The sequence below is a fragment of the Electrophorus electricus genome, chromosome 11, assembly GCF_041902795.1.
Source record: "Electrophorus electricus isolate QZ-2024a chromosome 11, ASM4190279v1, whole genome shotgun sequence".
Taxonomy (NCBI): Eukaryota; Metazoa; Chordata; class Actinopteri; order Gymnotiformes; family Gymnotidae; genus Electrophorus; species Electrophorus electricus.
The window spans coordinates 29,395,798-29,422,809 of NC_137507.1; the positions used below are offsets into that span (position 1 = coordinate 29,395,798).

General features: G+C 49.5%; 2 protein-coding genes and 2 non-coding genes across 7 annotated transcripts in view; 1 reads left to right on the forward strand and 3 right to left on the reverse strand.

Annotated features, from left to right (window-relative positions):
* Nucleotides 1–1,063: 1,063 nt before the first annotated feature.
* ncapd2 (non-SMC condensin I complex, subunit D2) lies at nucleotides 1,064–15,077 on the reverse strand. 4 transcript variants are annotated; one of them, XM_035528637.2, is made up of 32 exons: nucleotides 14,965–15,077; nucleotides 13,248–13,367; nucleotides 12,683–12,758; nucleotides 12,535–12,593; nucleotides 12,282–12,457; nucleotides 11,326–11,471; nucleotides 11,013–11,140; nucleotides 10,683–10,806; nucleotides 10,388–10,535; nucleotides 9,716–9,913; nucleotides 9,478–9,612; nucleotides 9,274–9,361; nucleotides 8,604–8,778; nucleotides 8,386–8,504; nucleotides 7,038–7,253; nucleotides 6,345–6,519; nucleotides 5,940–6,024; nucleotides 5,596–5,732; nucleotides 5,153–5,285; nucleotides 4,956–5,031; nucleotides 4,444–4,644; nucleotides 3,948–4,105; nucleotides 3,617–3,725; nucleotides 3,281–3,404; nucleotides 2,952–3,107; nucleotides 2,660–2,837; nucleotides 2,428–2,522; nucleotides 2,263–2,343; nucleotides 1,923–2,106; nucleotides 1,677–1,824; nucleotides 1,472–1,579; nucleotides 1,064–1,312 (listed from the first exon to the last, which is right to left on the reverse strand). In XM_035528637.2, exons 2-32 carry the CDS (start codon nucleotides 13,363–13,365, stop codon nucleotides 1,233–1,235), a joined length of 4,134 nt encoding a protein of 1,377 aa, XP_035384530.2. In that variant the 5' UTR covers nucleotides 13,366–13,367; nucleotides 14,965–15,077; the 3' UTR covers nucleotides 1,064–1,232. The 4 variants fall into 4 exon arrangements, with proteins under 4 accessions (XP_035384530.2, XP_035384529.2, XP_035384528.2 ...); XM_035528636.2 differs by lacking the exon at nucleotides 14,965–15,077 and adding an exon at nucleotides 13,870–14,049; XM_035528635.2 differs by lacking the exon at nucleotides 14,965–15,077 and adding an exon at nucleotides 13,858–14,049.
* LOC113568125 (small nucleolar RNA U85) lies at nucleotides 8,925–9,210 on the reverse strand. The gene has a single exon (XR_003409546.2). It is a non-coding gene; the product is annotated as a small nucleolar RNA U85 (small nucleolar RNA).
* LOC118241765 (small nucleolar RNA U85) lies at nucleotides 11,799–12,105 on the reverse strand. Its single transcript, XR_004776352.2, has one exon. It is a non-coding gene; the product is annotated as a small nucleolar RNA U85 (small nucleolar RNA).
* A 170-nt stretch (nucleotides 15,078–15,247) lies between the features above and the next one.
* The window catches only part of ece2a (endothelin converting enzyme 2a), a 69,851-nt gene continuing 58,086 nt past the window's right edge, over nucleotides 15,248–27,012 (forward strand). Inside the window, exon 1 of the mRNA XM_035528638.2 lies at nucleotides 15,248–15,410. Coding sequence (XP_035384531.1) covers nucleotides 15,251–15,410 — 160 coding nt within the window. The 5' untranslated portion in view covers nucleotides 15,248–15,250. The remainder of the gene's footprint in view (nucleotides 15,411–27,012) is intronic.

Genomic DNA, 27,012 nt, shown 5'->3' on the forward strand with positions numbered 1-27,012 from the left:
TCCTGTTACACTGAGGTTAGTTTAGGTGATGTTTTTGGTTGTTAACTGACTGGCTGCATGAGTTTTTTCTGTTAAGGTGTCCCACAGGCTGCTGCTCCGGGGCCAACTCCGAACGTCTGATGCCTTTGCTCAGAAACTCTGGAAGCTGTATTCACAAGACCTCTCCGATGTCAGAACTCACTGTTCATCCAGACATGTTTTGACACTCCTGAACTACCAGCACAGAGGATGTGTATTATTCAGGGTCTGTGGCCTGTTTTGCAGAAACACACCACCGTGCATTTCCCCCAGAACCCGTGAGGTGGAGGCTGACAGTGCAGGGCCTCTTTGCCATTCTGATACTTTTTTCTACGCAAGCAAAATTCACCTTTACCTGCATACCCTCAACCTGGATTTATCCAGAGTGGCAGTGAAATAATCCCACCTGCGAAGAAAAATGGTAACCACGTCTGACCCATTTTCAATAAACATTTCCATTCTCTAAACCGCTGGTGGGTGAGACGGACTACGAGATCAGTTTTCATTCCCAGAGAACAGTCCCAGTAATGTGCAGATGCCAGCAAAGGCTGTAAACATGAGTGCCTCTGCAAAGGCGTGATCTTTCTAGGCATGTCTGACACATTTGCTCTTCGTTCTTTGTTTGTCTGACTAGTGTGAGAAGACACTACAAAATACACCAGAGTGAATGTAAACCAGGGGACGTTAGCACATTTAAGGCCCTTTCAGACCGGCACGGACAGCCTCCAGAGGAATCAGACATTAAGTGGATTTAATCGTGCCAGATACCTACTAGTCTGGGTAACTGTGTGGAGTGGAAAGACTTGAATACAAAACTGGGAGAGAAGGGATACAGATATTGTGACTTCCACAGCGTAGTTGTCGTACTGCGTGCTACACACAGGCTGAACTCTAACCTGAACCAAACAGAGTTCCCCAGCAGTGAGAACAAGACCCCTGCTCTGTGCTACACGTGTGAAAGGGAAACTCAGCATAGTGCCCAAACCAGATCTTCAGCAACACATCACCTGTGCACAAAACATGTCAAACTGAACACGACCAGCAGTTTCCACGGTGCACTAACCAGATTTAATCCAGATTTAAATACTCGAGTTACAAAGCACTCTGTCCAACAAAATTAAGCATTTTATAAAAGCATAAAAGTGGCAGTAAGACCAAGATAAAAGAAAAAGAAAGAAAGAAAAGAGAAGGTGATTAGGGTCAGGGTCGCAGGGTCAGTGCCGTAGGCGAGTGCGTCTGCAGCGGGAGATGGGCGTGGTCACTTTAGGGGTCTCACTCTCTGCCATGACTGCATCTGAAAACACAACAACTCAGAGGCTGAAACCCCAAACTGTTAATCCAGCATGTATTGACACTCAACACACACACGACTAAATAATGACGACACCAGTTCTCACACACACACACACACACAAACTCAAACGGCTGCAGTGGGACAGAGGTGCTGCCTCACCCTCTTCCTCTCCTTCATCGCTGCTGAAGGTGATGACTGTTTTAGGGCGAGCATGTGAGCGTTTGGGGGTCAACAGGTCACTGTGGTCTGCTCTGGGCTTTCTGCGCCCTGGGTGAGACAAGGAAGAGGGGGAGGGGCTTAATGCCAAAAGGACACTAGAGTGGGCTCAATTAGGAGTGTGTGTGTGTGTGTGTGTGTGTGTTACCCCGGGTGGGTCTGCGGGTGCTCTTGGGTCCCGGCGTGTGCATGTTCTCCACTAGCTGCTGCCCTGTCTCATTCTCCTCGTTCTCCACATTCTCCAGGCCCTTTGTGTGCACTGCTGTCAGCCTCTTCTCAAACTCCTCCACCTGACTCTGCACCACGGGGCGGGGGAGCAGAGAGAGGCGTCACTACAACCTGCACTACATCCTCTCCTCAGCACATAAGTCCTGTGACCTTCCCCCCCCGGCACCTTAAACTGGGGCTTGGCCCTGCGTCGCAGTTTGGCCATGATGCAGAGGAGAGGCTGGTAGACAGAATCCTCCGTCAGCTTGTCACTGTAACACTCCCAGCATTCCTGCAACTTCTTAAAGCCCCGCTCACACACCGAGAGCAGAGACAGGGACACAGCCAGGTCTGCCCACTGTCTTTCCGTCCTGGGGGGGGGGGGGGGAGGGAAGAAGAAACGCTCCTACGTTACTAGAAACAAACAAACATTGATAATATTTCTGCACTGTCTTCCCTCAGATTGAGGAGACAACTCAAGATATGTGATGCAGAAGAGTTGAGGAGTGTGTGGTGTGTATTCTCACTTGGCTGTTCTGAACCGCTGACAGAGCTTCTCCACAAGACTTTCAGTTTGTCTCTCCTTTGTGATGTAGGAGAAGAGTTTCCTGCAACAGACACCAGCAGAATTTACCCAAACATCTCCACATCTCGCTCTCCTTCACTCACACACATATACATGCCTCACTCACTTCATAATCGTGTTGAAGTCCTCCTCCTTCATCCCCCGCTCCGGATCAGACAGTCGGCTGATGATGTCTGGCAGAAGGTTGTAGATGGCGTTGTCCTGAAGGAGAAACCATCATTAACACAGGAAACAGATCCAACCATGCAAGGAGAGTTCAGAGAGACATCACCATCAACACACACACCTTGAGTTCCCAGTTCTGTTTTAAATGAACACGTTTTTGGTCGAGTGCCTACCTTTGCCGAGAGCTCATTGAAGAAGTTAAGTGCCAGGCTCGCAATGTGGGGCTCAGGGTCAAGCAGTAGCACAGCGACCTCGCTGACCTGACCTTTGACCTTCATCACGTCCTTCAGCACCAGCTGGGTAAGAACCGTGATGGCCGTCAGCCGCACAGATGCGTCTTCGTCACACAGCCTACAGAAACACAGCATGACACCTTGGTAGGGTGGGTACGAGGGTCTACTCTACCTGGCATACAGCTGGGTGTGTAGAGGACCTGGATAAGGTGGGTACAGGGTTCGACTCTACCTGGCGTACAGGTTGGGTGTCCAGGGCTCCAGGATGTTGGGGAATCGAACAGTCAAGTCCCCAAGGGCAATGATGGCATTGGCTCTGACCACTGGGAGAGGAGACTTCTCCAGGACGGTAAACAAGAGACGGATATTATCACTGCACACTGCTGGACTGCAGGGGGAAGATAGGAATTTAAAGTCAATCAGAAATTTAGGCAAAATGAATTTGAATTTTTGTGTTGTCATCACAGTGGTCTTGAAAATGTATTATTTATTTTTTAAATCTTTCCTTTTTCAGGAAACATGAATAGATTTGATTACAAGTACATTAGTATAATGTGTTACCTGATCATCATGAACTGTGAGAGTGCGAGGCAGGCTGCCGTGGTGAGCTGCGTGTGTGAGTATCGCCCCGGAGAACTGCACACCCTCACCAGCAGAGGCAGGAACACACTCAGAAGGTTCCCCTCTACACACACACACACACACACACACACACACGAAAAATGATTTTACAACTGCAGAATGGGTATGAAACATCAGTACTTTAACGTTACGTTAGCAAACATTAACAGCGATTAAAGTTCAAAACAGAAAAGATGACAGTTGGTCAAGAGAATATTCGCCAGCTGATAACATTCACCAAATCAGAGAAGACGAAGAAACCCCCCTCCTTCTCACCAGCCATTAACTCAGTCTCACAGATTTTACGGATAAACTCCGCCTCCGTGTCCTCTGCTGAGGCGCCAGTCAAGCCAAGCTCCTCCTCCACACAGCTGTCATTGGCCTCCTGTAGCAGAGCGTAGATGTCATGACTACTCAGGGCTTTGTTCCTGATAACCGTGTAAACAAGTTTTATGGTGTTATTTGGCCCCCATCTGTCGCTACACGACAACCAAATAAACGAAAATTTGACATGAAAAATGTGTGTACTGACTGGCCACATGTGGAATAAAACTTCGGTTTCTAATTTTCTGTTAATATCGTTAAGTGTTAATATCGCTGATCTGACCATGGGCTTGGTCACAGGTGCTGCCTTCTCCTCTTTATCCTCCTTCTCTCCTCTCCTCCTACGGAGCTCAGCACTCACACTCCTCTCCAGGTAGGAGACCTGCCAAAAAGCCACAGATCCACACACAGACAGTAGCTGGGCCAGACTCACACAGCTCACTGCGCACGCACACACACACACAGTTAAGAGAAAATTACAGATAACGACCATTATTATTATTATTATTAACCACAGTGAAGATCCAAACGTCCTGGTCTGCATTACTGTGGTCTACACAGGTACCAGCACGGATCGTTTGGTATTTAGTTCAAACGATATTTCAGATTCTCAGAAAACAAATTATAACCAGAATCTTTGACTCTCTGAATATACAGTCCGTGTCTCTTCAAAATTACGTAAAGGAGAAATCTTAGTAGTTGCGAACACAACCAGTTTACCTGGTTGCCCTGTAGGGAAGTTGATGAGGTGGGTCTCCATTCCCTCATTTCTACTTTACCTTGCTGCTCAGAGTCCTGAGATCCTTCTGCCATTTGTGATTGGTTTGGCTCCCAAGCTTCTGAAATCTGCTCCAATAGGAGGCGAGCAGAGCGCTGGAGAAGGCGGGCGCACAGCTGATCAGGTGACTCAGCTAGGAAATAGATGAGCCGGATGGCCTGTTCCATGAAAGTCTGCCAGTGGGGATTGGACAAGACCACTCCTACACGAGAGGGGCAGCAGGGGATAATCAACATCCACAGCATTGCTTAAGTAAGCATTGTTTTTATAAGAAAATCTAACACTAATGGGGTCAGTGGTTCAGGTACCAGACTAGTAATCAGAAGGTTGCCAGTTCAATCCCCACCACTGCCAATTTGCCAGTGTTAGTTAAGGCATCCCTCAGACATAATTGTAAGTTGCTTTGAGTAAAAGTGTCAAGTGCTGTAAATGTATGGCATTTACATATAGAAACATCCTATTAGAAAAAAAATCACGTTCACTGTTACAGGAGACAGACAGAGGGGTGTCTACCCTCAGCAATGGCCTGTGTCAGACAGCTGAAGAGATGGTGGTCCATAGAAAGTCTTAATGGAACTCCTTTAGATTGCTGAAAACACAAAACAAAATCACAAACCACTTTTTTATATTCGGTTAACCTACCAGCACAACTCAACTCACGTGATGTATAACTATTAAACGTGTGTGTGTATATACACACACGTACGTACTCTGACGTGGTCTGTTATATTGATGATGGCGATGACTGTGTCTCTGGCCAGTAGGTAATTGTCCGTCACCTTCTCTCCCAGGGCCACAGAGCAGAGTGTGTCCAGGTTACTGAGCACTACCTCCCTCTCCGCACTACACACACACACACACACACACACACACACACACACACACACACACACACACACACACACACACACACACACACACACACGTCTCTGTAGGTCATGCATTATACTTTATGGGGCAGTGTAGCTGAAGAACTGTGCATGTAGAATTAAGCATCTAAGAGCGTTTCAATTGGCAAACTCATTGTGAACAATAACACGTGTTTAACTAGAAAAGTTAGTTATACATAGTGTGTGTGTGTGTATGTAATATTATATATATATATATAAAATATCTCTCTCTCTCCCTCTCTCTCTCTCTCTGTGTGTCTCACCGTGCTGCCATGCCCAGTAGCAGAACTGCTGCTCTTCTGTGCAGGGTGGACGTCTCTCTCTTTCCTGAGAATCTCTCCCACAACACCTGCACCACACACGTCTGCAGAGCACTCTCACTGCTGAAAAACTCCTGCACCTGGACGGACACACACAGTTAGACACGCAAACAGGAATACAGGCACAAGTACCAACAGTTACACACAGTGTGTAAGACAAACAAAGAAACAGATACAAATGTAAATTCACAGAGACACAAACAGTGACAGACTGATACAAACAAACACACACAGTTGTGAGCAATGTTGTCAAAGCCACAGAGCCTGTGTGCAGTTCAGCTACTTACAATCTCCTCCAGACACTGGATGGTTCCCAACGAGGCATCAAACATCAGCTCAGACAAACTGTCCACCAGCGTCTGGGCCTTGGCTCTGACAACGCAGAGGGGTGGCATTAAGAGCGGACCACCAAGCTTAAGACTCAGCGAGGAACTGTGCATGTAGAATTAATAATCTAAGAGTTTCAATTGGCAAACTCATTGTATGCATGTATGCATGCAATAACACTGTGTTTAACTAGAAAAGTTACTTATACATGGTGTGTGTGCACATTGTTACACTCATCCCTACATGCACTGCACCATTTAGAGCAGAGACACCCTGACACTGTGCAGGGCAGTGAGGCAGCAGTACTGGGGCAGTTAGCGCAGAGTCTGCCAGGGACAGCCTTTTAGGACCCCCCCGCCCCACACCTGGTGGTGTCCCCGTGAGGGTTGAGGTACAGCCGTCTGTAGGCCTGTATCACAGCATCTTTGACCGCAGCATCGGAGGACCAGACCAAGGGAAGCATCTTCCTCACACCACACACGGAGTCGGCCACGCTGAACTCACACGCCGTGACACAGAACTGCACTGCCTCCTGGACCACTGCAGGAGGGAGTGTGTGGTCAGGATAGACAGCAAGCGAGACAGGACACACCACTTACTATTTTTGGGTGGATTTATATTAACATGACGTAAACATGATACAGTTTTAACAGTTACCATTTCACAGCCTTGTTACACAGCGATTAAACATCTAACAGGCCATGACTCATGACCAGTAAGAAGTGTGGTTTGTAGAGTATACTGTGACACTTATGCATATATTCAAACCCATAAAAAAAATTATTTACATAGTTTTAGTTGAACATCATCTCAAAGCAGTGTAACAGGAACCATGTGTAGACCCCTAACAAGTAAGCTGAAGACAAAATCCTTCAGTGTAAGACACAGAAGAGAAGTACACAAACTGCATCTAACCGCATCTAAACCGTGTCCGTTTAGATTTTAAATGGTCGAACTAAAACTTTTCCCACGGGCTGTGGAACCTTGCAGTGGACATAGTGTGAACGCGGGGTGAGCCACAGGTTGTAAGTGGCTGGGCAGCCCTGAGCACCTCTGACCTGTAGTGGTTTTCCAGTACAGCATGTTGTTGATGACAGCAATGGCTCTCTCCACCTGCAGGGCAAAGCTCTCGGTGTCCCTCAGATACTGAACCAGCATCTCCTGCTTCTTCATCTCCGTCTCCTTCCCCTCCTCCTCCGCCTCCCCTTTGCTCTCTTTCTGCAGAGCCAGGGCCTCATCCCTCGCTCCAGACTCACACACCTGCTCCTCCGAACCTGCAAGGCAGGGATTTCATCAACAGCCACGTCACAGCCAGCTGTGACCCAACCAGTGTGAGCCACCCATATCTCTGTACACCAGCCCACTTTAGCACTTGGCTCATATTTTTATATTATATTAACAAAAACACACATCTTTATTCTATTTATCATTTTATCTTTCCTCAGTTAAATATTTCTAATAGCAAATGACCCACTAGACAAATTAAAAAACTTAAAAATCAACTGCTTTTTTTTCCCCTGACCCAGACCCAAAACTGCAGCCGACGTTTTTTGCAATTACTAAGCAGAGTTTCAGTGAATTTGAAATCCAGTCATTTAAAGCTGCACCATGTAAGATTTGTGCATTAAAAACAGAAGTCATATTACAGAGTCAAGAAGATATAAAAATATCTGCCATTATACAGCTGCCTCCTGCTACTGCAAGTGTGAAATATTCATTCAGACATCAGAGCTGTCGGGTAGAACTTGGCGGCAGTGTTTTGAACAACAGGCTCAACCACAGGCTGGTTACCTGGGTAACGTTAGTGGGGGTGTGGCTTACAGTGCTGAAAGTTAGTGAGTGCAGACAACGGATATTCAGGCAAAAGTGCTAGATTCAGAAGGACAGCAAATATGTTGTGTTGGCATGGTTTCTATAGAACAATACCTCCTAGCTAAACCACGACGCTGAGGATACGTACACGATCAAACTGACCAGCCACTCTCAATAAAACCTGTCCCATTCAGAGCACTAGGTTAAGATCGCATACACGTCTGTATTTGACATGTCTAAAATGCAAACCCAACATTATTACAATAGTAGATAATTAATTTACGTCCTCCGACGTCCTTATCAGAAAGTCTGATTGTGAGCACACTCACAAAGTCAAAGAGGGTTCAGTCATTAGGGAAATGGAATGCACCACAAAATCACTACAAAACGTACAGTATTTTATGCAATTGCTTATTTCCACTAGAGAGATCTCCAATTCCCCAATCTTACACAACGCAGCTTTAAAAAAAAAAAAAAAAAAATCACAATTTTGGATTTTTATTTGTGCTCCCTAAATTTTAGAATTACCAAACTGTTTATTGGTGGATATGAGGTTTATTTGCTTTTACTTGTGAAATTCAAACACGCACAAACCTTTGAAGAGTGTAGCCAGTGTGCTGATCACCATGTCTGCATTCACACTGGACATGCTGGAGAAGAATGGAGACTCAGGATAAACACTGTGTGCTTGCACACACAGCCGCATTGCCTGCCTAAAACACACACAAACACACACACACACACTTTAAAAAAAAATCCAGGTTGACAGGTGTGCGATTTAATTTGGTCCAGGTGAATCCCTGTTCCCTTACCTGTATTTGCTGTCTCTGAGGTACTGGGCGATTTGGACTGCAGTGTCTCGGTCACTCCTGTCCTGAGCTTCCTCTTCCTCCTCTTCCTCATTGCTGGCCTCCAGGTGAGCTCTGACTGTGCTTGAGACCTCTGGCTCCATCGCAGCCCAAAGATCACACGACGAGATTACAGCGACTAAGACACACGCACACGGTTACCACAGATCAGACATGCATCAAATGTCTGATCCAAGGAAAACCTGAAGGAAGGAGCTAGGACTGCACAATATGTTAATTAGTATCGCAGTATTCTGGTCAAGGTGCTCACAGCACACTATGCGACACCCTCAGATTACCAAAGATGCAGTTCATAGCCATCTGGATTGATCAGAGCGCTGAGAATCTCTGCGTCCACCCCACCAACCCCATGTCAGCACCCCCCGCTCTCTCGCTCCTGTGTTCTTTCAGTGTAGCGCACGAGGGAGAGGGCTTGAAGACTGTAGGCAGGCCCTTACAACAGAACAGCCAATCTACGCTGTCCTGTCAAGATTACCAGCCAATAGGAACGCAGAAGACCTCAAGACACCCATCCAGTGAACTCACATTCGCCTTGGAATCATCACCGGGCATCTTCACTTCATCAGCCCCAAATAAAGAAGTAAACATCACAGACAGAGACATGGGCAGGTACCTGGTTCTCTCGCCCTCATATTCTCCTGCATCTCTTTGAGTTTGGCCACTTCTTTTTCCAGGGGTTTCTTTAGGTCCACACTACTTAACTGAAGAAAAACAAAACAAAACAAAAAAACAAAACCATAAGCGACATAAATTACAGGCCATAGAATTGACCAATACTGTTCTACTAACAATATATTAGTATGCCCTTGCATTTCACCTTGCAGCTGTAGGGATTATGGCCAATGAAGGCAGCAAGGAGTTGGATGGCACTCTTGCACACATGAACCGATTTGTCACCAAGGCGACCAACAGCCAACTCCATCACTTCAGTGTATCTGCACAAGGGCAAAGCCTGGGGGGGGGGGGAGAAACACACACCAGTTGCAGGCAAAAAAAAAGAAAAAAAAAGAAAAAAAAAAGCACGCAACAATTTTGCATCTTGCGCGCACACACACCTTACTGTTGACGATCCGTGTGTAGACCTGCAGCACACGTGCTCTGACGTGCGAGTTGGTGTCGTGAATGTGCTCTTGAAGTGTGTCGAGGAAACGATCTCGATCAGCTCGAGCCAAATCATCCAATTTGTCGCCGCTCAGCACACGCACGAGCACCTCGCCCAGCACCTCACACACCGCCACGCGTAAGCTCGGACTCTGGGGGAGCAGGGCAGCAACGATCAAAGTGGAAACCCGCACAGAGTTCAGGCTGCTTCCCCAGACATGTGTTAATCCGTTATTAACGAGTTAATGCATTAGTCTTGGATTGCAGAGAATAACCATGGAACCCCCTATTTAGTCCAGATTTTAGTCCTGTCTTAATCTGGCGCCAGGATGTTCACCCTCAGATTATCAAAGATGCGGTTCACAGCCAAATAAACGCAGCAGGACTAAGAATCCCCACACACCCACCTACCCCGTTAGCACCATCTCTCTCTCGCACTCTCTCTCTCGCTCGGAGAGTGGAAAGATTGTGAGTTGAAGACTGTAGACGGGCCCTGAGAACAGAGCAGCCAATCTACACTGCCCTGTCAAGATTACCAGCCAATAGAAAGACAGGAGAACTCTGACTCATTCAGTGAGCTCACTGTGTATTCCTGTATCTCTGCATGCATGAGCTCAGGTGTGTACCTCTCCCTCCAGGTGTGGGAGAAGCACACTGATGTTCGGTATCATGGCATCAGGGACCAGAGTGCTGAGCTCAGACAGGAAGCAGGAGAAGGCCTTCACTCCAGAGCCTTCTCTGGCCAGCTCCTCACTGGACTTCTGCCCAATCTCTCTGCAGACACAGATGGCATGGTCCATCTCAAAACACACTCAGTAGTTTTTAAGCATGTTATTTAATATCCAGACAGGTTGTGCACTGCGGACAGAGAAGCTCCACTGCCGTGTGGTGAGCAGGTCATGTGGAAGAAGGCGGCGTTACCTCATGATTTCACCTACGATGGTACGCATGCCGTACTCCGTGCACCAGCATGCCACGGCCTGAGCACACACACAGGACAGCTGCTCAAAGTGCTGTAGCAGCTGGATCACCTTCACACACGCACCTGCAACACACAAAATGGATACATAATCCTACACACAGAGAGACAGACAGATCTGTGGGGAACTGGGGCTCACACTCACTGTCTGGGCAAGTACAAGGCGTTGTCCCAATAAGAGACATCGGGCAAGCAAGCATGTGGTTGTAGGCAAGACACAAACAGGCAGACAGAGACGCACACACACGGAGACGGAGTGTGTGTGGACTCACCAAGCATGTGGTTGTATTTCTTCACCATCACTCCCAGGACGTGGATGATGATATCACGGGTGGGTTTACTCTTCATGTGTCCAATGGTGGGATTCTCCAGCAGCTTGTAGCAACAGCACGTCACACAGCTACAGTACCACACACATTACTAATATTAACAACAGCAACAATTACAATAATAACATTTATTATTATTATTATTATTATTATTATTATTAACAACAACAACCACCACCAGAGTCCATTTGTGAGACAAGCAGACAGAAGAGAGGGGAGTATTTATGCAGAACCAGGCTCTAAGAGGAGACAGTACCTCACAAACTCCTCCTCCACCAGAGAGAGACTCCAGAGACTACGGATGTCCAGTTGGAGCAGCTGGGAGAGGCACTGCAACACCACCTCTCTCACACCCTCCCACTGCAAGCCGCCCTTAGAGCCCGCCTTCTCCTTCTTACGCCCCTGGTAGAGGTCGGTGGAAGCAGAAAGACGCAGACACACACATGGGCAGAAGAGTCTGTATGATAATTCAGCTCTGTGCAGCTGTACTAAACATGGAACAGGAGGATAAGATCACAGCAGTTGCGACAAACATCTGCCTGACCCTGAAACAAGGAGCCCTGACCTTTACAGTCCATTCCATTATGTTCAACCTCATCACACTTCTCTCTAGTTATTTTATGATCTCCATATTCTCTCACTCAAAACACAGCCAGCACAGAAAGGAAATACTGCAGCTGTAGAGCAGAGGGACTCAGAGATGCAGGTATTGGACTCCCAGTGGTTTGTTGCCCTCAGATTACCAAAGAACATGCTCAAAGCCAAGTGACTTGAAAAGAGGACTGCAACTCTGCTGTCTGACTCACTCACACACACACACACACACACACACATATATGCTACCCATCACTTTCCATAGCCCATTTCTTTAGGAGACTATGGTATTATGATTGGTTGCTGTCTGTACTGTGGGTGGGCCCTTACAGGTGGGCAGCCAATCTCCACTGCTCATCCAAGATTACCCACCAATCAGAGAGCTAGAAGATACAGTCTCTCAGCCACTCGTCTCACGTTTGCCATAATCTCATCACTGGGCTCAACCACAAATGGCTGCTTTTGTCCTTACGTATCTTACTCAAATTGAGAAGGTGAGGGCACATTGTTTTAGAACTAAATTACCACACCTGCAGAATTAGTGCAAGCTAATATTTAAGATAAAGTCCAGTTTGGTCAAACTGTGAGGTTAAATGTCAGACAACCAAATCTGCAAACCTTGCTGGGTGCAGTGATGATACTCTCCCTGTAGGAGTCACTCTCCAGATTCTCTGTGAGTTTACAAAGCAAGAAGACACTCATCTTGACCACGTTGAGCTGCTGTTTACGGTCCACCGCCGATAAGGAACCAGACATGAGGAGGGAGGGCAAGGAGACAGACAGGCCCCTGACCACTGAGAACACACAGGAGGAACCATGGGAAATGTAGTCTTTATTATATTGGCTGAATGCATCCATCACTGAGACAAACCTTGAATGAGAAGCTCCAGCGTGTCCTCCTTCAAAGAGACATCCACTGTGCGGCAGTGCCTTTAAAGTAGTACACACAAAAATCGTTTCAGCATTAAGTTATCCCTTGCTATAGTAATGACACACTAACAGAGTGACATCACACTCACTGTAGAACACTGTACACTGTGTCAAAGTGCTCCAACACACACAGGGGACCCTGGTTCTTCAGAGCAGCTTTGAAGCCTGATTCAGGATGAAGGACACACACACACACACACACACACACACACACACACACACACACACACACACACACACACACACACACACACACACGTCTTGGGTCTCCATACAAAGGCCTGTTGTAAGGCTACCGAGAAACTGCTAGTCACATTCATGTTTAAGTTTGTTTTACCAGACTCCTGCTTGACTTGCTACAGTATACATCATTAAAAGTGAGCAAACTCCATTATACACAGAATAAGACAGGTAACTATATAGTTTTTCATGCACAAATGCTGAATTTAACCTCACCAATATTTGTCTGACTCGAGAAATGTTTCTCATGTGTAAACCAAGAGCAAAACCGCAACTGCTCAAGAGATTTTGTACAAGTAAGGACATAATGACGACATCAAGATGTCTGCAAAAAACCAGATTGGTCCTTCAGGACGACACATGCAGCGCTTTTAAAAGTCGTAACATGTTCGTAAGGTAAACAGAGGTACGCACCGTTGAGATGCGAGGGCAGTTGTTTGGGTGATAGCACGTCTTGGACCACATACTGGTTAACGGCACCAGACTTTAACAAGTCATCCAAGGAAACCGGCACGACAAAATCCCACGACATCTCTGTCAAAGAAGAAGACCGTCATTCATAGCCAAGTTAAACGGCTAACGTAGCCATGCAGCGAAACGGCTCTAAAGTCTTCAAAACTAGTCAGTGTTCTTCAGATGCAACGCTAGCGTAGCTAGGTCTTAGCTAACCTAGCTAAGAGGAGACCACTCGGGTCTAAAGAAAGCACGTTAGCTGGAGATGCTCTGTGGTGTTTGCCACGGAGACAAAATCCACATAGAAAACATATCAGACTAATCGCCAAGCTGTTGTTGTTATTACAGAAAAACAACATTCACGGAAACAAAATGTTTAGCTAAGATCGAGCTCTCGTCACAGCGCTCTGTTGTAGCTCGCTAGCGCCGTTAACTACTGAGCGCTAAGCTAACCAACTAGCTAACTAATCAACTAGCTAACAAATCAACTAGTTAACTAACTAACTAACTAACTAACTAACTAACCAGCGGTCAACTTTCTAAAGAACGTGCACACGCCACTCATACTCGCCATTAAACGAACCGCGAGCCTCCGCGTAGGATAAAACACGTCCTCTGCGCGCGCCTCAGACGGACGGTTGGAGCTTTGAATTGTCCCACGAGCGCGCCAAAGGAAGTGCGTCATCGACCCCGCCCACGCGGCGTGACGGCATGGGCTGCGCGGCAGCGGGAGTTTGCAGATGAACGAGCGTAAAGTCAGTAAAAACAAGCAGGCAAACGCAAGCTGTCGTTACGGCGAGTTTGAAAACACAACACATAAATACAAAACATGTCATCTGTTATGTGTACTTAATTCCCGGACAGCTAAATATTCTGTAAAGGAAGATTTGTGAGCGTGAATATAAAGGTAATATTGCTTTACTGGGGACTACATCCTCTTCAGAGATATACGTGGTTATTTATCTCTGAGTTAAAGACCCCATCTCTCGTCTTCGTTTACTAAGCAGTATTCTACTTTCACTTGTGGAGAGTAGTGTAGACTATCCGATTAACATAACTAGCCACACTGATCATTAAAGAATGCAAACATTTCAATTACACAGGAGTCTCCGTCCCATGTAATCGCCTTCCTTTGTGTCAGTGATGGGTCTGCAGACATTCGGAGATGCAAACAGGACAATGGACATGTGAGAATGGCTGGAATAAATGCATGTCAATGCACAACTCGCTAATGTATTCAGCCTGCATTCTGCTGGAAACCAGAATGTGGGGCCAGATTTGATCAGGAGGTGACGAACTATTAGTAACCCATGAGAAGCAGGCAGTGGGCACCTTAACAGGCCAAACGAACAGGTTTCCTGCTGGAACTGGGACATGAAAAAAGGCTTGTGACCTACCAACTACACAACGAATACATTTCAAAATGTAATATATGTTTAATACGTTAAATTATTTGCATTAACTATATTTATCGGATATAGATTGACACTTAACATTAGCCTATACAAATTGGCTATAAATTCTAAATTAAATCTGTCTTTTTTGCTTCTATATTACGCATTGCATTAAATATTCTACATAAGTAACGATGGACATTACTCGGTTCACTACACTACATTTAAACATGTATTTTTTTGTTTGTTTGTTTACATGTTTTATTTAAAAAGATTGTATTTACACAATACGATGCTGGACTTTCAGTTTTCTTCCGCATAGACATCCAAAGACTCTTATTTTGAAATTTCGATGCCGGCTGGGGTCAGCGTGTACGGGTGCGAAGCGTGAGTTTTAAATGGCCGGTTACACCGGGATAGCAATTATCATGTTGTCTTCTTTTATGTAAAGGGAAATCCGTAGATATAACATTCCCATGTATTAGGGTTCAGGCAGAAAACACTACCAACATTTTCACCCGACCACCTGGTGTTAAGTAGCCAACGAGCGCGCCGCCCTTTCCCAGAAGAATGGCATTTCTACCGGACTGTAACTCGAGGTACCGGTCCGCGGAGTACTGGGACGAGCGCTACCGGACGGAGGAGAGCTTCGACTGGTTCGGGGACTTCTCCAAATTCCAGCACCTTCTTGTTCAGCATGTGGGGAAAGACGCACGCATTCTGATGTTAGGTATGTGTGCTTAATCCGGCACGGACAGACTTCTGCGCGAGACCCAGGCTGGCTTTGCCGTGCGCCCGTGCACTCGGTCCCGTCAGCGCGCGTTAACTCTACGTCAGCATGGGTCTGGATATGAATGTCACAGACGATAACACCAGGGGGCACCACAACACTAGCGTCACACGGACAGTTTATATAAACAGGCTTTTCTACTGTAACAGAAAATATTTTTTGGGGACAGGACATAGTGTTGATTTGTGCGGTAATAATGAGGTCAGAACTTCAGGTTAACGTTTGCCACTGAAACAATCCTCATTCGTATGTAGACCTAGGAAGGTAAGACAGTCTCATGTTAGTGCACACCTTGTACCTGGCTGAGGGATCGAGTCCCAGGAAGCAGACACACTGTTGTCCTGATAAAGCTGTATCACTCTGGATAGGAGTGTACAAATGGACTTTTGGCATTATACTGTATTTTTACACTTAAATTGTGTTCAGGTTAGTGGTGTGTTCTCTCTCTCCCTCCCCCACACACAGTTTAAGTGTTTGTGATTTTGTGAAATTTTCACCAGCTCTGTTACTGTTCAGACTTGAACTATGAAAACACAAAATGCATCGATAGAATAGCAATAGAGGTTTGTATTTATTTCTTATTTTCAGGTTATTTTATGACTTTTTAAAGAGGTGGGAATTGCATTTGGTTTTATATGGGTTGTAGAGTACCTCGTTAAAACCTGGTAAATCATCCTGTCTGTGTGAGTTGTGCACTCACTGCACTGCATTGTGCACTGCACTTTCCTGTACCTCAGGACCTCCTACCTCAGTGTTTACTACTTCAGTATCTCCTACCTCAGTGTTTACTACTTCAGTATCTCCTACTTCAGTGTTTACTACTTCAGTATCTCCTACTTCAGTGTTTACTACTTCAGTATCTCCTACTTCAGTGTTTACTACTTCAGTATTTACTTTGTCAGTCCACAAGGGCTGTTGACAGTGAATTTTTCCTAAAGTGTTACCCCACACCACGTGTCAGAAGAGCGGGTTGTTTGTGACATCAGAATCTCTTCAGATCCTCCCACATTATTTTGTGATGAACTGCATCACAAAATGGCTGTTGACTGTGAGCGCTTTGCTTGACTAGCTGATCTATGATAGCCAAGGGTCACGTGTTGCTTTACTGAGAACTGTACGTCGCTGCCGCTCTGTGCTTCCATGGTGTTTATGCTGACATATTAATCATGTCTCCTTTAATTGTCTCTGTGAGCCCCTCACCTCCCCTCCTACACACACACACACACACACTCACACACACAGGACAGCTGCACTCTCTCTGTCAATGCTCAGTGGAAGAGGGGAGCCAAAAGAAGAGAGAGAGATGGAGGGATAGGGGAGAGAGAGAGAGAGAGATGGAGGGATAAGGGAGAGAGAGAGAGATGGAGGGATAGGGGAGAGAGAGAGAGAGAGATGGAGGGATAGGGGAGAGAGAGAGAGAGAGATGGAGGGATAGGGGAGAGAGAGAGAGAGAGATGGAGGGATAGGGGAGAGAGAGAGAGAGATGGAGGGATAGGGGAGAGAGAGAGAGAGAGATGGAGGGATAGGGGAGAGAGAGAGAGAGATGGAGGGATAGGGGAGAGAGAGAGAGAGAGATGGAGGGATAGGGGAGAGAGAGAGAGAGAGATGGAGGGATAGGGGAGAGAGAGAGAGAGAGATGGAGGGATAGGGGAGAGAGAGAGAGAGAGATGGAGGGATAGGGGAGAGAGAGAGAGAGAGATGGAGGGATAGGGGAGAGAGAGAGAGAGAGATGGAGGGATAGGGGAGAGAGAGAGAGAGAGATGGAGGGATAGGGGAGAGAGAGAGAGAGAGATGGAGGGATAGGGGAGAGAGAGAGAGAGAGATGGAGGGATAGGGGAGAGAGATGGAGGGATAGGGGAGAGAGAGAGAGAGAGATGGAGGGATAGGGGAGAGAGAGAGAGAGAGATGGAGGGATAGGGGAGAGAGAGGGAGGGATAGGGGAGAGAGAGAGAGAGAGATGGAGGGATAGGGGAGAGAGAGAGAGAGAGATGGAGGGATAGGGGAGAGAGAGAGAGAGAGATGGAGGGATAGGGGAGAGAGAGAGAGAGAGATGGAGGGATAGGGGAGAGAGAGAGAGAGAGATGGAGGGATAGGGGAGAGAGAGAGAGAGAGATGGAGGGATAGGGGAGAGAGAGAGAGAGAGATGGAGGGATAGGGGAGAGAGAGAGAGAGAGATGGAGGGATAGGGGAGAGAGAGAGAGAGAGATGGAGGGATAGGGGAGAGAGAGAGAGAGAGATGGAGGGATAGGGGAGAGAGAGAGAGAGAGATGGAGGGATAGGGGAGAGAGAGAGAGAGAGATGGAGGGATAGGGGAGAGAGAGAGAGAGAGATGGAGGGATAGGGGAGAGAGAGAGAGAGAGATGGAGGGATAGGGGAGAGAGAGAGAGAGATGGAGGGATAGGGGAGAGAGAGAGAGAGAGAGATGGAGGGATAGGGGAGAGAGAGAGAGAGAGATGGAGGGATAGGGGAGAGAGAGAGAGAGAGATGGAGGGATAGGGGAGAGAGAGAAGATGAGAAGAGAGAGAGAGAGAGATGGAGGGATAGGGGAGAGAGAGAGAGAGAGATGGAGGGATAGGGGAGAGAGAGAGAGAGAGATGGAGGGATAGGGGAGAGAGAGAGAGAGATGGAGGGATAGGGGAGGAGAGAGAGAGAGAGAGATGGAGGGATAGGGGAGAGAGAGAGAGAGAGATGGAGGATAGGGGAGAGAGAGAGAGAGAGATGGAGGGATAGGGGAGAGAGAGAGAGAGAATGGAGGGATAGGGGAGAGAGAGAGAGAGATGGAGGGATAGGGGAGAGAGAGAGAGAGAGAGATGGAGGGATAGGGGAGAGAGATGGAGGGATAGGGGAGAGAGAGAGAGAGAGATGGAGGGATAGGGGAGAGAGATGGAGGGATAGGGGAGAGAGAGAGAGAGAGATGGAGGGATAGGGGAGAGAGAGAGAGAGAGATGGAGGGATAGGGGAGAGAGAGAGAGAGATGGAGGGATAGGGGAGAGAGATGGAGGGATAGGGGAGAGAGAGAGAGAGAGATGGAGGGATAGGGGAGAGAGAGAGAGAGAGATGGAGGGATAGGGGAGAGAGAGAGAGAGATGGAGGGATAGGGGAGAGAGATGGAGGGATAGGGGAGAGAGAGAGAGAGAGATGGAGGGATAGGGGAGAGAGAGAGAGAGATGGAGGGATAGGGGAGAGAGAGAGAGAGATGGAGGGATAGGGGAGAGAGAGAGAGAGAGATGGAGGGATAGGGGAGAGAGAGAGAGAGAGATGGAGGGATAGGGGAGAGAGAGAGAGAGAGATGGAGGGATAGGGGAAGAGAGAGAGAGAGATGGAGGGATAGGGGAGAGAGAGAGAGAGAGATGGAGGGATAGGGGAGAGAGAGAGAGAGAGATGGAGGGATAGGGGAGAGAGAGAGAGAGAGATGGAGGGATAGGGGAGAGAGAGAGAGAGAGATGGAGGGATAGGGGGAGAGAGAGAGAGAGAGATGGAGGGATAGGGGAGAGAGAGAGAGAGAGATGGAGGGATAGGGGAGAGAGAGAGAGAGAGATGGAGGGATAGGGAGAGAGAGAGAGAGAGATGGAGGGATAGGGAGAGAGAGAGAGAGAGATGGAGGGATAGGGGAGAGAGAGAGAGAGAGATGGAGGGATAGGGGAGAGAGAGAGAGAGATGGAGGGATAGGGGAGAGAGAGAGAGAGAGATGGAGGGATAGGGGAGAGAGAGAGAGAGAGATGGAGGGATAGGGGAGAGAGAGAGAGAGAGATGGAGGGATAGGGGAGAGAGAGAGAGAGAGATGGAGGGATAGGGGAGAGAGAGAGAGAGAGATGGAGGGATAGGGGAGAGAGAGAGAGAGAGATGGAGGGATAGGGGAGAGAGAGAGAGAGAGATGGAGGATAGGGGAGAGAGAGAGAGAGAGATGGAGGGATAGGGGAGAGAGAGAGAGAGAGATGGAGGGATAGGGGAGAGAGAGAGAGAGATGGAGGGATAGGGGAGAGAGAGAGAGAGAGATGGAGGGATAGGGGAGAGAGATGGAGGGATAGGGGAGAGAGAGAGAGAGAGATGGAGGGATAGGGGAGAGAGAGAGATGGAGGGATAGGAGAGAGAGAGATGGAGGGATAGGGGAGAGAGAGAGAGAGAGAGATGGAGGGATAGGAGAGAGAGAGATGGAGGGATAGGGGAGAGAGAGAGAGAGAGAGATGGAGGGATAGGGGAGAGAGAGAGATGGAGGGATAGGGGAGAGAGAGAGAGATGGAGGGATAGGGGGAGAGAGAGAGATGGAGGGATAGGGGAGAGAGAGAGAGAGAGATGGAGGGATGGGGAGAGAGAGAGATGAGTGGTGGGTGGGTGTGGGTAGTGTGAGTGGTGTGAGGTGGGGAGAGAGAGAGAGAGAAGTGGAGGGATAGGGAGAGAGAGAGAGAGATGGAGGGATAGGGAGAGAGAGAGAGATGGAGGGATGGGGAGAGAGAGAGAGAGAGAGATGGAGGGATAGGGAGAGAGAGAGAGAGATGGAGGATGGGGAGAGAGAGAGAGAGAGATGGAGGGATAGGGAGAGAGAGAGAGAGAGAGATGGAGGGATAGGGAGAGAGAGAGAGAGATGGAGGATAGGGAGAGAGAGAGAGAGAGAGATGGAGGGATAGGAGAGAGAGAGAGAGAGATGGAGGGATAGGGAGAGAGAGAGAGAGAGATGGAGGATAGGGGAGAGAGAGAGAGAGAGAGATGGAGGGATAGGGAGAGAGAGAGATGGGGGATGATGAGGGAGAGAGAGAGATGGAGGATAGGGAGAGAGAGAGAGATGGAGGGATAGGGAGAGAGAGAGAGAGAGAGATGGGATAGGGGGAGAGAGAGATGGAGGGATGGGGAGAGAGAGAGAGAGAGATGGAGGGATGAGGAGAGAGAGAGAGATGGAGGGATAGGAGAGAGAGAGAGAGGAATGGAGGGATAGGGAGAGGAGAGAGAGATGGAGAGGGATGAGGGAGAGAGAGAGAGAGAGAGAGATGGAGGGATAGGGAGAGGAAGATGGAGGGGATGGGAGAGAGAGAGAGAGAGAGATGGAGGGATGGGGAGAGAGAGAGAGAGAGAGAGAGATGGAGGGATGGGGGAGGGAGAGAGAGAGAGAGAGATGGAGGGATAGGGAGAGAGATGGAGGGATGGGGGAGAGAGAGAGAGAGAGATGGAGGGATGGGGGAGAGAGAGAGAGAGAGATGGAGGGATAGGGGGAGAGAGAGAGAGAGATGGAGGGATGGGAGAGAGAGAGAGATGGAGGGGGACAAGGGAGAGAGGAGAGAGAGATGGAGGGATAGGGAGAGAGAGAGAGAGATGGGAGGGATGGGGAGAGAGAGAGAGATGGAGGGATAGGGAGAGAGAGAGATGGAGGGATAGGGAGAGAGAGAGATGGAGGGATAGAGGAGAGAGAGAGACGGAGGGATGGGGAGAGAGAGAGATGGAGGGATGGGGAGAGAGAGAGAGAGATGGAGGGATGAGGGAGAGAGAGAGAGAGATGGAGGATGGGGAGAGAGAGAGAGAGAGATGCCCTGGAGGGATAGGAGAGAGAGAGGAGAGATGGGATGAGGGAGAGAGAGAGAGAGAGATGGAGGGATGAGGGAGAGAGAGAGAGAGATGGAGGGATAGGGAGAGAGAGAGAGAGAGAGAGATGGAGGATAGGGGAGAGAGAGAGAGAGATGGAGGGATGAGGAGAGAGAGAGAGAGAGATGGAGGGATGGGGGAGAGAGAGAGGTGATGGAGGGGATAGGGAGAGAGAGAGAGAGAGATGGAGAGGGATAGGGAGAGAGAGAGAGAGAGAGAGAGATGGAGGGATAGGGGAGAGAGAGAGAGAGAGATGGAGGGATGGGGAGAGAGAGAGAGAGAGAGAGAGATGGAGGGATAGGAGAGAGAGAGAGAGAGATGGAGGGACTAGGAGAGAGAGAGAGAGAGAGATGGAGGGATAGGGGAGAGAGAGAGGAGATGGTGGAGGGATAGGGAGAGAGAGAGAGAGATGGAGGGATAGGGGAGAGAGAGAGAGAGATGGAGGGATGATGAGGGAGAGAGAGAGAGAGAGAGATGGAGGGATGAGGGAGAGAGAGAGATGGAGGGATAGGGGAGAGAGAGAGAGAGAGAGAGATGGAGGGATAGGGGAGAGAGAGAGAGAGAGAGATGGAGGGATAGGGGAGAGAGAGAGAGAGAGAGAGAGATGGAGGGATAGGGGAGAGAGAGAGAGAGAGAGATGGAGGGATAGGGAGAGAGAGAGAGAGAGAGATGGAGGATAGGAGAGAAGAGAGAGAGAGAGATGGAGGATGGGGGAGAGAGAGAGAGATGGAAGGATAGGGAGAGAGAGAGAGAGATGGAGGATGAGAGAGAGAGATGGAGGGATAGGGGAGAGAGAGAGAGATGGAGGGATAGGGAGAGATGGAGGGATGAGGAGAGAGAGAGAGAGAGATGGAGGGATGGGGAGATGGAGGGATAGGGGAGAGAGAGAGATGGAGGGATGAGAAGAGAGATGGAGGGATGGGGAGAGAGAGAGAGAGATGGAGGATAGGGGAGAGAGAGAGAGAGATGGAGGGATAGGGAGAGAGAGAGAGAGATGGAGGGGGATGGGGGAGAGAGAGAGAGAGATGGAGGATAGGGAGAGAGAGAGAGAGAGATGGAGGGATAGGGAGAGAGAGGGATAGGGGGAGAGAGAGAGATGGAGGGATGAGGAGAGAGAGAGAGATGAGAGGATGAGGGAGAGAGAGAGATGGAGGGATAGGGAGAGAGAGAGAGAGATGGAGGGATAGGGAGAGAGAGAGATGGAGGGATGGGGAGAGAGAGAGAGATGGAGGGATAGGGGGAGAGAGAGAGAGAGATGGAGGGATGGGGAGAGAGAGAGAGATGGAAGGGATAGGGGGAGAGAGAGAGAGAGAGATGGAGGGATAGGGGAGAGAGAGAGAGAGAGAGAGATGGAGGGATAGGGAGAGAGAGAGAGATGGAGGGATAGGGAGAGAGAGAGAGAGAGATGGAGGATAGGGAGAGAGAGAGAGAGAGATGGAGGATAGGGAGATGGAGGGGATAGGGAGAGAGATGGAGGGGATAGGAGAGAGAGAGATGGGATAGAGGGAGAGAGAGAGAGAGAGATGGAGGGATAGGGAGAGAGAGAGAGATGGAGGGATAGGGAGAGAGAGAGAGAGATGGAGGGATAGGGAGAGAGAGAGAGAGATGGAGGGATAGAGGAGAGGAGAGAGATGGAGGATAGGGGAGAGAGAGAGAGATGGAGGGATAGGGAGAGAGAGAGAGAGATGGAGGGATAGAGGCGAGGGAGAGAGAGAGATGCGGAGAGGATGGGGAGAGAGAGAGAGATGGAGGGATGTGCAGGGAGAGAGAGAGAGAGAGATGGAGGGATAGGGAGAGAGAGAGAGAGATGGAGGGATAGGGAGAGAGAGAGATGGAGGGACAGGGAGAGAGAGAGAGATGGAGAGGATGAGGGAGGGAGAGAGAGATGGAAGGATAGGGAGAGAGATGGAGGGATGGGGGAGAGAGAGATGGAGGGATAGGGGAGAGAGAGAGAGAATCCTGGAGGGATAGGGGAGAGAGAGATGGAGGGATGGGGGAGAGAGAGAGAGATGGAGGGATAGGGGAGAGAGAGAGAGAGATGGAGGAGGGATGGGGAGAGAGAGAGAGAGATGGAGGGGATAGGGAGAGAGATCAGGATAGGGGGAGAGAGAGAGATGGAGGGAATTAGGGAGAGAGAGAGAGAGATGGAGGGATAGGGGAGAGAGAGAGAGATGGAGGGATGGGGAGAGAGAGAGAGAGATGGAGGGATGGGGAGAGAGAGAGAGAGATGGAGGGATAGGGGAGAGAGAGAGAGATGGAGGGATAGGGAGAGAGAGAGAGAGATGGAGGGGATGGGGAGAGAGAGAGGGATAGGGAGAGAGAGATGGAGGGGGATAGGGGAGAGAGAGAGATGGAGGGATGGGGAGATGGAGGGATAGGGAGAGAGAGAGATGGAGGGGATAGGAGAGAGATGGAAGAGACAGAGGGAGAGAGAGAGAGAGATGGAGGGGACAGGAGGAGAGAGACGAGAGAGAGAGATGGAGGGATAGGGGGAGAGAGAGAGAGAGATGGAGGGATAGGGGGAGAGAGAGAGAGATGGAGGGACAGAGGGAGAGAGAGAGAGAGAGAGAGAGATGGAGGGATAGGGAGAGAGAGAGAGATGGAGGGATAGGGAAGAGAGATGGAAGGGATAGGGAGAGAGAGAGAGAGATGGAGGGATGAGGAGAGAGAGAGAGAGAGAGATGGGACAGTAGGGAGAGAGAGAGAGATGGAGGGATAGGGAGAGAGAGAGAGAGAAATGGAGGGATAGGAGGAGAGAGAGAGAGAGAGATGGAGGGATGGGGAGAGAGAGAGAGAGAGAGAGAGAGATGGAGGGATAGGGGAGAGAGAGAGAGATGGAGGGATGGGAGAGAGAGAGAGATGGAGGGATAGGGGAGAGAGAGATGGAGGGACCTGGGGGAGAGAGAGAGATGGAGGGATGGGAGATGGAGGGATGGGGAGAGAGAGAGATGGAGGGATGAGAGAGAGAGATGGAGGGATAGGGAGAGAGATGGAGGGATGGGGGAGAGAGAGAGAGAGAGATGGAGGGATGGGGAGTTTTAGAGAGGGATGGGGGAGAGAGATGGAGGGATAGGGGAGAGAGAGAGAGAGATGGAGGGATAGGGAGATGGAGGGATAGGGAGAGAGAGAGATGGAGGATGGGAGAGAGAGATGGAGAGGATAGGGGGAGAGAGATGAGAGGATAGGGAGAGAGAGAGATGGAGAGGGATAAGGGAGAGATGGAGGGATAGGGAGAGAGAGATGGAGGGATAGGGAGAAGAGAAGATGGAGGATGAGAGAGAGAGAGAGATGGAGGGATAGGGGGAGAGAGAGAGGGTGGAGGGATGGGGAGAGAGAGAGAGATGGAGGGATAGGAGAAGAGAGAGAAGAGAGATGGAGGGATAGGAGAGAGAGATGGAGGGATGGGAGAGGAGAGAGATGGAGGGGATAAGGAAGAGAGAAGAGAGAGATGGAGGGATAGGGGAGAGAGAGAGAGAGATGGAGGGATGGGGAGAGAGAGAGAGAGAGAGATGGGAGGATAGGGGGGAGAGAGAGAGAGATGGAGGACAGGGAGAGAGAGAGAGAGAGAGATGGAGGGGGACAGGGGGAGAGAGAGAGAGAGAGATGGAGGATAGGGGAGAGAGAGAGATGGGAGGGATAGGGAAGAGAGATGGAGGATAGGGAGAGAGAGAGAGAGAGAGAGAGAGATGGAGGGGATAGGAAGATGGTGAAGGGGATAGGAGAGAGAGAGAGAGGAGAGAGATGGAGGGATAAAGGGAGAGAGAGAGAGAGAGAGAGAGAGATGGAGGGATGGGAGGATGGAGGGATGGGGGAGAGAGAGAGAGAGATGGAGGGACAGGGAGAGAGAGAGAGAGAGAGAGAGAGAGATGGAGGAGAGGGATGAGAGAGAGAGATGGAGGGATACAGGGAGAGAGATGGAGGGATAGAGGAGAGAGAGATAATGGAAGGGGACAGGGAGAGAGAGAGAGAGATGGGGGATGGGAGAGAGATGGAGGGATGGGGGAGAGAGAGAGAGAGATGGAGGGATAGGGGAGAAGATGGAGGGTGAGAGAGAGAGATGGGATAGGGAGAGAGAGAGAGATGGAGGATAGGGAGAGATGGAGGGATAGGGAGAGAGAGAGATGGAGGACAGGGAGAGAGAGAGAGAGAGAGAGAGAGATGGAAGGGGATAGGAGAGAGAGAGAGAGAGAGAGAGATGGAGAGGACAGGGAGAGAGAGAGATGGAGGGATAGGGGGAGAGAGAGATGGAGGGATAGGGGAGAGAGAGAGATGGAGGGATGGGGGGAGGGAGAGAGATGGAGGGATAGGAGAGAGAGATCGGAGGGATGGGGAGAGAGAGAGAGAGAGAGAGATGGAGGGATGGGGAGAGGATGGAGGGATAGGGAGAGAGAGAGAGATGGAGGGACAGGGAGAGAGAGAGAGAGATGGAGGGATGAGAGAGATGGAGGGATGAGGGGGGGAGAGAGAGAGATGGAGGGGATGGGAGAGAGAGATTGGGGATGGGGGAGAGAGATGGAGGGATAGGGGAGAGAGATGGAGGGATGAGGAGAGAGAGAGAGAGATGGAGGGATAGGGAGAAGAGAGATGGAGGGATAGGGAGAGAGAGAGAGAGATGGAGGGGATGGGGAAGAGATGAAGGGATAGGGAGAGAAGAGGAGAGAGATGGAGAGGGATAGGGGAGAGAGAGAGATGGAGGGATAGGGAAGATGGAGGGATGAGAGAGAGAGAGAGATGGAGGGATGGGGAGATGGAGGATAGGAGAGAGAGAGAGAGAGAGAGATGGAGGGATAGGGAAGATGGGTGGGGAGAGGGATAGGGAGAGGAGAGAGATGGAGGGATAGGAGAGGGAATGGAGGGATGGGGGAGAGAGAGAGAATGGAGGATAGGGGAGAGAGATGGAGGATAGAGGGAGAGAGAGAGAGAGATGGAGGGATAGGGAGAGAGATGTAGAGGGAGATGGAGAGAGAGAGAGATGGAGAGGATAGGGAGAGAGAGAGAGAGAGATGTGGAGGGATAGGAGAGAGAGAGATGGAGGGATGGGGAGAGAGAGAGAGAGAGAGAGATGAGAGGATGGGGAGAGAGAGAGAGAGATGGAGGGATAGGGAGGGAGAGATGAGGATGGGGAGAGAGAGAGAGAGATGGAGGGATAGGGAGAGAGAGAGAGATGGAGGGATGGGGAGAGAGATGGAGGGATAGGGAGAGAGAGAGATGGAGGGACAGGAAGATGGAGGATAGGGAGAGAGAGAGAGAGAGAGATGGAGGGATAGGGAGAGAGATGGAGGAGTGGGGAGAGAGAGGGAGAGAGATGGAGGGATAGGGAGAGAGAGATGGAGGGATGAGAGAGAGAGAGATGGAGGGATGGGGAGAGAGAGAGAGAGAGATGGAGGGATGGGAGAGAGAGAGAGATGGAGGGATAGGGAGAGAGAGAGAGAGAGAGATGGAGGGATAGGGAGAGAGAGATGGAGGGATAGGAGAGAGAGAGATGGAGGGATGGGAGAGAGAGATGGAGGGATAGAGGAGAAGATGGAGGGATAGGGGAGAGAGAGAGAGAGAGATGGAGAGGATAGGGGGAGAGAGAGAGAGATGGAGGGATGAGAGAGAGAGAGAGATGGAGGGATAGGGAGAGAGAGAGAGAGATGGAGGGATAGGGAGAGATGGAGGGATAGGGAGAGAGGAGAGATGGAGGGATAGAGAGAGATGGAGGGATAGGAGAGAGAGATGGAAGGGATAGGGAGAGAGAGAAGAGAGATGGAGGGATAGGAGAAGATGGAGGATAGGGAGAGAGAGAGAGAGATGGAGGATCGGGGAGAGAGAGATGGAGGGATAGGAGAGAGAGATGGGAGGGATGGAGAGAGAGATGGAGGGATGGGAGAGAGAGAGAGAGAGATGGAGGGATGGGGAGAGAGAGAGAGAGAGAGAGATGGAGGGATGGGGGAGAGAGAGAGATGGAGGGATAGGGGAGAGAGAGATG

Excerpts from the sequence above, each read along its gene's own strand:
- ncapd2 (XM_035528637.2), bottom strand. The coding sequence starts at position 13,365 with ATGTCGTGGGATTTTGTCGTGCCGGTTTCCTTGGATGACTTGTTAAAG. Across the intron at positions 4,106-4,443 it reads TCAGGACTCTGAGCAGCAAG|TGAGCTGTGTGAGTCTGGCC; the intron begins GTAAAGTAGAAA and ends GTGCGTGCGCAG. Across the intron at positions 3,405-3,616 it reads TGAGACTGAGTTAATGGCTG|AGGGGAACCTTCTGAGTGTG; the intron begins GTGAGAAGGAGG and ends GTGTGTGTGTAG.